Raw genomic sequence first — 13,734 nt, 5'->3', positions numbered from 1 at the left:
CTAACGTCATCTTGAGTCTGAAAATCTTGTACATCATACTTGAATTTCATGTCCTACATCATAAGCTGCCATGTGTGTTTTCCCTTTGTTCCAGATCCATGTGATCATATCAACATGTTGGACGGCAAATAACCATTACAGGGGATCCAACAAAGTTTTGGAAGTTTTTAATAGCCGGTATTCAATAACCATCCTTTCCAATGTGCTTCACTTTTCGGACCATGCCATAAAATAACCTACCAAAACAGAGAAGCGGTGTGGATATACAACTCCGTACTCGAGGAGGGCCCGACGGTCCACCTGGCTGGATACCGGGTGGGAGCTAATGGGAGCCGATCAGGTGTTACCCCGGTGACACCTTACTGGGTGTTACCCTTACTGCGGGGCCCACCATGATGATGTATTGTATATCCATGCCGTCCATCCAATTTTCCAGCCTATCTTAGTTTATAGTTCCAAAAATCAAGCATACTAATATCTCAGGTGGACCACTCTACAAGAAACAGTGGTGATGGACTGCCTAACCATTAAAAATTCCAAACCGCCCATTGTGAGATTTTTGTAATGTTTATTTGCCGTCCAAACTGTTGGTAATGTCAATAAGATCTGGATGAAGGGAAAATACAAAGATAAGCTTGTTCTAAAACTTTCATGGGCCATGAAAAGTTTTTAACGGTCATTCATCACCGATCACCATTTCTAGTGGTGTGATCCACTTGAGACTTTTATTTTCTTAAGGTTTGGGGTCGTTTACTAAAATGAAATAAAAAAAAAAACATATGAACGGCGCGGATTAAAAAAAATAAAAATACATCAAGGTGGGCTCCATACGGTAACACCCCACTATGGTGTTACCCGGTTAACAGCTAATCCGCTTCCGGAGCTATTCCGCGTCCATTCTCTACACGTGCGAGCCTCGAAAAAGGCGTAGCACGAAGAGGAGAGCGAAAAGAGAGTCCCGCGACGTCAAAACGCCACTTTCCTCGTTATTTCCAATACCCACTCTCTCCTCCCTCCCATCAGAAATTTACCAAAACACCAGGTATTGGTTTTGCACTTCCGTCTTACACTTCGATCTTGGGCTGTGTTTTCGTGACATGAATTCCATCCTCTTTCTAGTCTTTATTTACAGTCTCTACCCTTTTCAATTTGGTTTCTTTGTGACATCCAAACACCTTTTTTCTTCTTTTGCGAAATAGCTTCCTTTTTCATCTTTCTCAGACTCAACTCCTTTTATCTATCTTGCTTCATTCACTTGAAGAAGGATGATGAGTCTTGGTCCCTTCCCTGGCCACGGATCGTCGTCGTCGTCCACCTTATCGCCACTAGCTCAGCCGTTCACCGTCGATCGCTTCCCTGTCCCCAAACCCAAGCCGGCCTCGCCGCCAAACGCTTTTGACGATCCCTTCGATTACGTCGCGGCGAGGTCATCCCTTGATAATTGGCTCCAGCTGCAGCCTTCCACTCCCGTGTCTGATTCGTTTTACGTCCCGAGCTCAGATGTCGATTCGGTTCGCAGGAGCTATGGGTACTTAGGCCATCCATTGATCGGTTCAGATGGGGCCCATTTACCCTCTATAGATCCTACGGCCTGTGGTTTCTCGTACGGGCAGAAATCAGGATTGGTAACGAGCAGCCTCATTGAAGCGGAGCCGTTCTATCCCCAATACCTGCCGGCAGTCCATGATAAGGGTGATTTGGGTTTGAAAGAATCAGGATTTGGGTTGTCGAAATCTGGTGCAGTCGGCCCCCTAGAAGGTCCATCTCCCTCTGATTATGTCCAGAATTTATCTGGTTTTGGCTATAATTCAGTTGACTGGACGGGTCAGTGGAAGGATGTGGATTTCTCTTGGAGGTGCCCCAGCGGCAAGGTGGTATCGAATTACGGAAGCTCATTTCAGAAAGGTAACTCAAGCCCAACATGGGGTTTGATGTGATTCTTCGCCCTTAGTTCTCATGCTCATAGTCTGCCTTAATTATGTAATTGTTCTTGTTTTGATGGGTTGATGTATTTATCTTGATTTACTATTTTTGACGGCGATTGATGATTAACCGTAGAGGGTGAATTCTCAATTGTGCGAAAATTGGTTTGTTCACTATTGCTGACAGAGTCTGCTGTGTATAAGTGGGTTATGTGCTCGGGTGATCCAGATTGTTGATTTGATTGGGCCCAAATTAGATGGTCATGTTGCATGAAACTCCCCAATTGGATAATGACGACCATTCCACATTCAAAGGAACTGGTGGACCATGGAAGCTGGTTAGATGCATTGTGCAGATGGCTCATAGTTCTATGTTCTGGGATTTGGGAAACATGGAGTGATATCCTCACTTCTAACCTTTGCTTCCTCTTTCGTATCTGATATCTTGGTATTATAGTCTATAACTGATGCGGTTGGGATTAGGTGGTTACAACTCCACCCTTGGTTGTGCAATTTTCATACAATAGTGCTCAGATATTTCCTCGAACTGAGCTATGCTACAGTGATGTTTCTATCACCAAATTCGTCCATTTCAATGTATAGATCAAGGGTAGATTAGACCAAGGTATTCCTTAATGGCAATGGTGGCCGTCATGGTTACTGTTATGATACGGGCGTAACGGCCTTTTAAAAAATTGTTTAAAAGAAAACCTGTATTGGCCCTGTAATGGACCGTTGTGGGTCCTTTTTTTAGTAATGGCCATTACGACCCCATATGGCGTAGTGGTTACCACCGTTACCATTACATAATGGCTGTTAAGGCTCACCATGGATTAGACATTTCCTAATTTATGGGCTGTTAGAGTAAAGTAAGCTTTATAGATTGGGTAATTTTGTTGCTAGCTAGTTGTTATAATGTAGGTTCTATTGTGGTTAGTTTCCTATTTGGGTTAGAATCAGGCTTTCTATAGTCTATATATGCTTTCAAGTAGTTGATTATAGGAACAAACTTTTATCTTTTTTTATTTTTTTATTTTAAGATAAGAAAATGTTGCTTTGGGATTAATTGATGAAAAAGTTTCTTTGGGATTATGTAATGGAGCATTTCGATATTTGAAGTAGAACTAAACTTTGCTTGTCGTCTTTGTAAAACCTTCTTAATCGACATTTTTCCTTGTGCATCAGTAAGATTAACTGTTGATGAAATTAAATAATTTCATCACTCATCACAAATCTAGATATATGCCAATCCCAAATGGCTGGGACAAGCATCGATTTCAATATTTGTCATGATATGACTGCATTTGCCATACTGTAACCGCATTGGTCCACCCCAATATGCAATAATGGGTAAACCATTTTGTTTAAAAAATGGACTGCATTGGCCTGTATTGATCAGTGCACAGGCCATTTTAGTGCTAGGGCTGTCATGGGTACCTAGATATGTGGGTACCTGATGGACTTGACCCATTTTTAATGGGTCTAGATCCCATTTATTGGACCCGTTATGAAATTGGCTTGGGTTTAGGCTCTCACCTTTTGGACCCAACTAAAAATTAGGTCTAGTTGGGTTCGGGTCAGGTCCATGTGATGGACCTGTTTAAAGTCAGGTTAGAGTCATGTCCATTTAGTTCTAATAGTAAAATTCACGCACACAATTATTCTAGCAAAAGAAATGAGGCTTCCTAAGCCACACAAATGTAAGAGAGCTCGTTTACATACTATGCACATGTCCAAGTGGCTTATGTATGTGCAATCTAATCCACCTATCGGGTGGGTCCAAACATGTAAATGCTTTTTTTTTTTCTTTTTGGAGGTCCCAAATCCAACTTGAAACATAGAGCCAATGTCCTGATGGGTATTTGATGGGTACCCGAACTTGATTGGATCTAGGTCTAGTGATGCAGGACAACTAACCACTTGCTCTAAAAGCTCGAACTAATAGAGCATGACAAATTAATCCCTTTATCTCATAGCCTAGGCCCCAAATCCATGGGTTAGGTTCTCGGCCGAATCTTCCTCGTGGGCCCCAAATCCATGGGTTCCGCGGGCCGCTCACCCCAAGTGTGCCCTTGCATCCCACAGGCCACATCACTCCAGCCCGGTGTGAAAATGCCCCTGCATTATCAAGGTCTTCAAGAATTATACCTGTACCTGGCAATACCCGGGTAAGGGTACTATAGGACCCGATCCAAATCCAACCTGTTGACGATCCTAATCGGTGCTAATAGGGCCGATAAGGCCAGCTTCATCCTTCATGTGTGGGATATGGGCCTGCCTTCCCACCTCGTTTAATGTGTAGTGGGTGATACCAACCTTGGCAGTGAGTTTGTTTATGGCGTGGCATGGGGTGAACCTCGGGAAGCAGGCTCGGGCTGAGTGGAGATTGGTGCGAATGGATGTTTTATGGATCGCGTGGGGGGAAGGAATGGGAGATGTTTTAACAATATTAGCAATGTTAATTCTTATGCTGTTTGAAGGGTAAAATCCCATGTGGCCAAATGGGCCTCTTGTATTGCTATTTCAAAGGATTGTAGTCTTCTTTTTTGCTTGAGTGGGTTGTAAGGCTTGGGCGCTATCTTGGCGTGCACCTTTCCAATAAATCATCTTTACCTTAAAGAAAAAAGAGGCCAGTTTCACTTGTTTCTTCATTTCAACCATAGACAAAGCTTAAAAACTCAATTGACTTAGGCTTAATTTTGGGGGATCAAAAAGCAATATTTGAGTGATATTCGATGAATCGAAGTGGAACGAACCATTTTGGAAAAAAATTGAAGGAAAAAACTATCATGTTTACATTTTTAAATCATTGTTTTGTTATATTTCAGTCATTGTTTTAAATGGTGAATGGCATGTAGCGTAGCGTTTACCCCTCTAAAGCGTGAGGTGTAAGTTACACGCTACTTCCAGATTTTTAAGCAAGGTTGTGCTTCGTTGACCAATTTCTGATATTTTGCACAAAATTATACTAGTTAATAATGAAATTTGGCACAACCAAATGCAATCTAAAGTGATAGGAAAGGGCAATGATCAGGGATAAAAGGTACGAAAGAGCAATGAAACTGATTTTATACTAATATTATTTTACTAAAAGCATGGAAAAGCTACCTCTAAAAAAAGCATTGAAAAGATCAACTAATTTTTATTGAAAATAGAAAATGTAATAAATCATTGAAATCATTAATTGATTTTAATGTTGTAGTGAAAAATAACTTGTAATGTGAACTACTAGCGTGTGGTATAGTTTATGTAGCGTGTAGCATATGTAAATTAACATGTAGAATTGGCTGCACACAACTAAACTGTTTTCATGAGCTGCTCAATGTTAAGGCTAAGCTACGCTACGCAGCGTAAGTCGCACGCTGCATAGCGTTAGTTATGCACTACATAGCGAAAGCTATTTAAAACACTAATTTCATTATAATGTCCCTAACCTAATAAAATCATGCTTGATTTGTGTTTGATTAGGGCCTGTTTATTTGACTTTTGTTAGGTGCAATGTTTTAAATATTGTTATCGCATAATGTATCACACCCTTGGGATACGGATACATATCGGTTATCGCATGGGATACATCGGTTGTATCGCGTAATGTATCACTATTGTGGGAAACATGGGAACATTGAGAAATTGATCGAATTTTTCATGGAAACTTCAAAGATTGTTGAAAAAGACATCAATACACACTTAGAAATCAAAACATTACAAAAAATAAGTGCACATAATAGAGGTTTCCTTTGTATGGGGTCCTAATACATGCACTGTCCAACTGAACTGATGCAAGTATATTTAAAGTCTATTCATATAATTTATAAATGTAAGAAGACATGTATGGAAACACAATCAATACATTCAAAAGCAAAAGAAGAATCACTAGATCAGGTTACATACATGTTTGATTTTGTATTTGGATACAAAGATTTGCAACTGATTTGCGAGAAATTGGGAAATTTCGATTTTTCCCAATTTTCCGCAACTTGCCCCAACTCCCCCAAATCTCGAAATCGAAGCTCCAAATCCATGATTTTTCATTGAAAACATGAAGAATCATAGATTTGTAACCATTTGACACTGATTTAACGTGATTTATAGCAAAAAAATGGATCGAAAATAAAAAATGCTCACTGGATCAAATAAGTGGGATATATCGGCACTACCCGTGCATTTCGTATCACACAGGTGGGATACAAGATATATCGTGGGATATATTGGCCGATATCTTTGATATTTAAAACTCTGGTTAGGTGAAGTTGATAGACAACACTCTTATCAGAGAAATGTCCGAGACATCATTGAGTACTTGTTAGAAACATCAAAAAGAAGAAGAAGATAGATTTTGGTGTTTTAATATTTTTCCTATTTTCCTAATTTTCAAAAAAATTAGGACAAAAAACGTTTAAGCCGATACAGGTTTGGTACACCCCCATATCATATTGTTTTTGGGCCTGGCCAATATGCCAGCTGTACCAATGTTCAAAGCCTCGGCTCGTCATCATCATCATCATGTAAACCTTTTCCCAAGTTCCCAACTAATTGGGGTCAGCTATCCTAATGCTGTTCTACCTTGGGGGATGATGATTTTTTTTTTTTTTTTTTGAAAGATGACAAGGCTATGATGATAATGGTCACAGATTAAAAAATAGTAAAGTACATGTCCTATTTATGTATAATTCTTGTTCATTTTGAAAATTGAATTGTTGCTCACTTTTGATTGAACAAGATATTCATCATAGAAGCACCACATACAAGACTTGGCCATCGGAAAATGTAGGCAATTTTTTTTTTTTTTTTTTTTTTGAATACGACGAAATGTAGGCATCTATCAACAAGAAACAATAGATAGGAAATCTTTTCTTCTTTCATTCCTTTAGTATTTCGATACATATTCGTTTCTTCCTTTGTTCATTTAGCCCTTGATATGTATTCATCCCATCTCTTTTTCCTCATTATCTATGCTCTCTTCATTTGTAACTACTAATCTTTAAATTTCACTTACCAAACTATTAAATTAAAGTCCAATATAAGGAAAGAATTAGATTTTATCCTTTCCTTCAAAATGAAAAAAAAGGAAAAAGAGAAAAGAAAGGCTTTTCTAGATCAGAACACTAATGGAAGGAAAGTAAATCCTTGCATAGTATGGACTTCTTTCTCTTTGTAGTGTAACTTCTAACATTTGATGTTTTGTCTTCCTTCATATTGGACACAATCAGCTTGGCTGTCTTAATGCTTACGATGTGCCTTCACCAAGGTATACGAAAATGATTATGTAATGCCGTACAGCCCGCGATATGGTGTCATAACAGCCTGTGTCAAACGAACTGTAACAGATCTATAACGGTTTGTTATGAGTTATCACCATGCATAATGGCCCAGGGCTGTTACACGTATATAAGTCCCGTTCTGGGGGTTGTTTTTAATTCCCCCAGCCCCCCCACGCCTCCATTTTCTTCCATTTTTTTTGGTCATTTTTGCTTCGTGAGACTATTTTTAGCTCATTTTCAACTAAATTTGTGCAATTTTTGAAGATTTAAATACAAGATCTAAACCATTTTTGAAGAGTCAAAGATTTGGGTCTGAATTTGAAAAAAATAAAAATAGAAAAATAGGTAAAAATTCATTTTTGTTTTTGTTTTTTCTTACTGCAAATGTATTGATTCAACATTATATTACCCAGTGTTTTAAATAGCAAATCTCGTGTGGTGTAGCATTTACCCCTAGGAAGCATGATGTGTAAATAGCGTGTGGATGTCACACACTACTTCTAGATTTTTAATAAAGGTTGCGTTTGGTTGCACCAATTTCATGATATTCCGCACCAAATTAGACTGATTAATCATGAAATTCAACAAAACTTCATGATATTTGGTTCAACCAAACACAATCTCAAGTAATAGGAAAGGGTAAAAGTATAAATGTAAAGAAAGAGCAATGAAACTGATTTAATTCTGGTACTTATATATTATTTTTACTAAAAGCATTGAAAAGATTAACTAATTTTTTTTATTGAAAATAGAAAAATGTAACAAATCATTGAAAACATTAATTGATTTTAATATTTTAGTGAAAAATAACTTGTAATGTAAGGTACGTAGCATGTAGTTTAGTCTATGTAGCGTTTAGGGTATGCAAATTATCATGCAACATAGACTACGAGCAACTTAAGCTATTTTCATGAGCTACATAGCGCTAGGGTAAAGCTACACTATATGTAGCGTAAGATACATGGTACATAGCATAGCTATTTAAAACACTGATATTACCAAATCAACTAAATGTTGCAAACGAGGGCTTGAGATGGTCTATACTTCTTGAAACTATCCTCAACTCGACTATACCCCAAATTCAAAGTTGGGTGGAAGATTGTTGTGGCTGGTTTAGGGATGATTTCTCGATCAGACCAATCAGAGAGGGGGGGTAGAAAACAGTGAAAGTAAACCTGAAGGTGCTGGGCAAAGCTAACGAGGGCTTGAGATGGTCTGTACTTACTGAAACTATCCCCAAGGTATTTTGCAATGGTAACAGTGGTTGTAACGGCCATCACTATTACCTTTATGAGGCTCCTGTAACGGCCATTATGTTTTTTTTTTAAATTATTATTGATAAAAAACCAAAGGCGTGGGTGTGAGTGAAGGGGCAGGTTCTGAGGATTGTGGATGGACAACAGTCGGGAAGATCTCATCCTCTACCGACAAAGTACAGGGAAAGAAAAAGGACTTCTCATCCTGTTTGACTCTATGCGTTATAGGCTTTCTAAAGAGGTGGGCTCCGATCAGCTTCCCGAGAGTTCAACAAAGCAAGAGCCGTGATGGAGGCCGTTCTTCCTCGAGATTGAATATCTGCACAGTTCAGGGCTTCGCCTTCGTGCGGATGGGTTCAAAGGAGGAACTGGCATGTGAGTGGGGCTCTTACATGGGGAAGGTTTTAGTGGGAAAAAAAATCCTAGTGTAAAGGGCGTGATTTGGTCTGAAACATAAAAACAAGGAAGCAGGGGGATCGATAGGAAGGAAAGTGTTGGGAGGGGGAGTCGGGAAACAGGGAGAACGAAAGGGAGAAGTTCAGATTTGGAAGGAGGGGAATGGGGTTGTGAGGGGGGAAACTTGTTCCTTCCGAGACGTGGTGGCATGATCAACTTCTGCTAAGAAAGTGGAGACCCATTTAAGCACTCCCCATCAGGATATTCCAGAGGACGAATGGATTGTTACAGTGACGGGGGGGGGGGGGGGGGGGGTGCAGTGAAAGTAAACCCGAAGGTGCTGGACAAAGCTAACGAGGGCTTGAGATGGTCTGTACTTATTGAAACTATCGCCAACTTGACTATACCCCAAATTCAAGGCTGGCTGGAAGATTGTTGTGGTTGGTTTATGGATGATTTCTCATTCAGGGTTAGAAAGCAGTGAAAGTAAACTCGAAGGTGCTAGACAAAGCTAACGAGGACTTGAGATGGTCTGTACTTACTGAAGCTATCCCCAACTCGACTATACCCCAAATTCAAGGCTGGCTGGGAGATTGTTGTGGCTGGTTTAGGGATGATTTTTCGATCAGACCAATCTGGGGAGTGGGGGTGGGCATAAAGCAGTGAAAATAAACTCGAAGGTGTTGGAGAAAGCTAATGAGGGCTTGAGATGGTTTGTACTCACTGAAACTATCCCCAACTCGACTATACCCCAAATTCAAGGTTGGTTGGAAGATTGTTGTGGCTGGTTTAGGGATGATTTTTCGATCAGACCAATCGGACCTAAGGAGGTCTGGATTTGGGTTCGGCCGGAGAGGAATCTGGATTTGTTGATGGTTGTTGGAGGATTGCATAGGAACAGACCGATCAAGAGGATCCGAAAGTGGGTGGACTGCTCCCACTTTGGATGCAAACCAAAGTGGTTTCCATATGGGGGATTCCTCTCGATGGTCAAGTAAAAATTTCATGGTGGCTGGGTCCTATTTGGGAGAGGTTATGGTGATTGATCAGGCCACAGAAGAAGGAAACGAGTTGGGAGTTGCTTGGATTTATGTGAAGAGGAAGAATGCGTTGGATGATCCGTCGGAGATTACAGTGCTGGTTGGGGAAGAGACGCTTATTCTTAAGGTTCAAAGAGAGGAGAAATGGGGGATTTCGCTAAGGTGGGGTGAGCTTTGGAAGACTGATGTAGGATGATGAAAACTAATGTAGGATGCAAGATTTGCGATCAATTTACGCATTAGTTTCAACATTCAACATGTAAAACCAAACATATCCACATAATAGATTTAGAAAATTGAGATTTGTAACACAAAAGACCTAGGCTATCACGTATGCGGTGCATGAAAATATAAAATATTACGAAAGTGGCACACTTGGAAGTAGGGACTTCCAATCTTGCTGTGGTAGTGCAACAACCACACGAAAAGACAATGATGGCAATAAAATCAGGATTGAGTAGGGGATTTACAAAAAAAATCAGATTTTTGTTAGGGTTTCGGGTGCATGGATTGAGATTTGGGGATTGGGGTTCTAGGGATTAAGGGAACTAGGGATTAGGTAGGTTTGGAGGGGAATTAAGGAGGGAAAAATACCAAAAGGGGCCCACATGTGGCGGTCCGTACGAACGCACGTGCGTGTGTGTGTAGGTCTAGTGTGGATAGGTAAGGAAAGGAGAGGGAAGGTGGATTGGGTTGGGTTGAGAAGGGTTGTAAGGGAAGGAGAAGATGAAAAAAAGAGAAAAGTGGAATACCTTGTTGGAGAAGAGAAAGAGTAAGAAAGCACCTTAGAGGAATCCACCACCAAGCAAGCCTCCACCCTTCCACAATTCAATTGGAAGGGAGGGATTCTCACACACCCTAAAAAATAAAGAGGAAAATACCTTTCACACATGAAAGTCTCCTTTTTTTTTGTCCCCCCTCAAACTCCACTAGGGTTGGACGTTCACCCCCTCTTTGCTTATATATTAAAAATTAAAAAAAAATTACAACTATACCACTCACTTAAGTGACATGGCCCATAATCCAAAATAAGCAAATTAAAACACTTACCATTAATCTTAACAATCAAATAAATCCTACAAATAACGAAAAATGTAAATGAAATAAGATCAGGGTCCAAGGGGGCTTAGATATGGAAGATTGGTGGCCTGATTGGCATGATCCAACGGTCGGATCTATACGAAATAAAAATCCAATGACTAAAACCGTCTTTTAAGTAGCCCACATGCATCATCCCAAAGTGGGGTCTTCCTGATGCACACCCAATGCATGTGGGGTCTTTAAAATAGCCCGGCGGGCCCCATTTGCAACTTATCTCCTATCCACAGGGAGCTGCACTGATGTGGGTGGTTGCCTCCGTCTCTGGTACACCCAAGTATGTCCTTTGATGTCCCCATCAAAGACCTGAGAGGAGACACCTGCTCAAGGCTTCAATGGCGGTCGAAAAGAAGAGGGAAAGGGAGCATGATCTCCATCCTCTGTAGGAGCACTGAATAACAGAGGGGATGCGTGTAACGAAGTAGTGGAAGGAGATAGGGTTGGCGAAGATCTTCCTCCTCTCGCAGTGACATGCAATGACTGGTGTGAAGCAGGAGCACCGAAACCAATTTAAACCGCCCTGAACTGACTTTCAAATGGAGGTTCAGATTCCGTGCCCAGACTGCTTGTATGTGCTGGCAGTTTCGGCGAGGATTCGGTTCAGAATTAGGACCAATGTTGTTGAATTGCAGATGTGATCATGTGCGATCGCATATGCCGATGCGCATATGCAATCACATATTTAATTTTTTTTTAAATTTAAAAAATAGGGAAAAATATAAAAAAAATGTAAAAAAGAGAAAGAAACTAAGGTAACTTTCCTAAGTTAATAGTAACTAATTTTACATATTTAAAATACATTGAGAGAAATAAAATCAATTAAACAATGAATTAAACATCAAGTCATTAATATTCAACAATATAGTTAACAAGTAAGAAGTAACAACAAAATCAACGAGCTATTTATTTATTATTGTAGAAAATCAACAAGCTATCTTCTTGGAAACTTGAAAGTGCTTGAATCTTGATCTTCCAACTTCCAAGAGAGCAGGAATGTAGGGGGGGGGGGGGGGAGTGAGAGAGAGAGAGAGAGAGAGAGACCACTTGGAATTAAGAAATGTAAGAGAAGAAGTGAGTGAGAGAGTTTTGGGGTGAGAATATTGCAAATGGAAGTTTGGAAGCCTTTTTTATAGGCATAACTTTTTTTTTTTTTTTTTTTTTTTCAAAAAATAAAAATAAAAAAAATTAATGTGCCATGGTTAATATGTGATCTCATATGCTGTATGTAGTGTTTAAGTTGACGATAATGTCGATAATTCGCTGATATTATTGTTGTCGATGGCTCTGTGAAACCTAAACCAAACATTGTTGTTTTTGTTCGCATTTTCGCTGAGAAATCACTGAAATTATCGATTTACACGATAAATCAATTTATCAGCAAGAATGTGACAGTGTAAAATACCTGTAAAATCGGAAAAAAAGGAAAAAAAATATTCGAACTCTAATTTTTTAAAGAAATCTATTTGCGAGAGGGTTTTCCAGTGTCATTGGAGGAATTTTAGTGGATCTAGAAGTGGATTTTAGTGGGCAATCACGGATCGATAGCCTATGGGCCAGTTTTTGAAGGTACGAAAAAAAAAATCCCATTTTTTCTTGGATTAGATGATAAATTTGATATTAAGGAGGGATTTCAACGAGATTTTGGAAATTTTATTCGAAGGTCTTTCGAATTTTTCAAAAAAAATGTCTCCAAAAACTTTCTTTTGGATTTTTCTGATGGAATCAGGGCTCGGGAGAGGAAGATGGACGTACGTTTCTTGTGCAACAGCCTGTTGCAAGATCTTGCATCATATTGGGGCCGTGGGGCCCACTGTGATGTTTGTGAAAAATCCACAATGTCCATCCGTTTTGCTAGATCATTTTAGGACATGAGCCCAAAAATGAGGCAGATTCAAAACTCAGGTTTGTTGCACGATAGGAGAGAGTTGGTAGAGAATGCTTGCTGTTGAAACCTCCATTTGGCCCACCATGATGTTTATATGCCATCCATACCATTCTTAAGGTCATTCCTTCTGGAATGATCCGAAAACACAAATATTAGTCTGATCGAAAAATTGTGGTCCCACTAATGTTTCGACGATCGACATTCAATCCTCATTGTTTGCTGTCGTGCGACTCACTTGATTTTTGGATCTGCCTCATTTTTTGGCCCATATTCTAACATGATTAGGCAAAACGGATGGACAGGATGGATTTCTTGCAAACATAACAAGGGGCCCACAAACATCAAAGTGGAGTTCTCCAAACACAATCACGTGCGCGCATAATTTTTGGAGTGACTTGGTTGCAACCTTGGAGCTGGTGATGTGGGTGTTGGACCTTGACCGTAGGACCCACCTCCATTTATCCATTGCATATTCACGCCATCCATATGTTTTGCTAGCTTATTTTAGGGCGTGGTCCCAAAAATGAAGCAATACAAATTTAAGGGGACCACACCACATAAATCGTGGATATCAACCATTAAAAACCTTCTATGGGCCACAAAAGTTTTCGATAAAGTGATATTTGTTCCCCCCCCCCCCCCCCAATTTTATCTAGGTCTTTGTGACCTTATCAATAGGGCGGATGGTTAACAAACATTACGTTGGACTGTAGGAAGTTTTTAGTGGTAGGCGTTCAATGACCACTGTTTCTTGTTGTGTGGTCCACTTGAAATTCGTATTTGGTTCATTTTTTGTACCATTCCCTAAAATAATCTAGCAAAATAGATGGACGACGTAGATCTACAATGTATATATGGATGTGGGCCCTACATTTA

At 39.9% G+C, this 13,734-nt stretch overlaps 1 protein-coding gene across 7 annotated transcripts in view; it reads left to right on the top strand.

Moving 5' to 3' along the window:
* Positions 1 to 931: 931 nt before the first annotated feature.
* Positions 932 to 13,734, top strand: part of LOC131248709 (uncharacterized) — a 40,123-nt gene continuing 27,320 nt past the window's right edge. For 3 of the 7 annotated variants that reach the window (XM_058249121.1, XM_058249120.1, XM_058249122.1), the window contains exon 1: positions 933 to 1,905. In XM_058249121.1, coding sequence (XP_058105104.1) covers positions 1,266 to 1,905 — 640 coding nt within the window. In that variant the 5' untranslated portion in view covers positions 933 to 1,265. Of the gene's footprint in view, positions 1,906 to 13,734 lie in introns of all 7 variants that reach the window. The other 4 variants (XM_058249117.1, XM_058249116.1, XM_058249118.1 and 1 more) reach the window with 3 other exon arrangements.

This window comes from Magnolia sinica, chromosome 6, assembly GCF_029962835.1.
Source record: "Magnolia sinica isolate HGM2019 chromosome 6, MsV1, whole genome shotgun sequence".
In the NCBI taxonomy this organism is placed as follows: Eukaryota; Viridiplantae; Streptophyta; class Magnoliopsida; order Magnoliales; family Magnoliaceae; genus Magnolia; species Magnolia sinica.
This window is presented reverse-complemented; position numbering and strand designations above follow the sequence as displayed.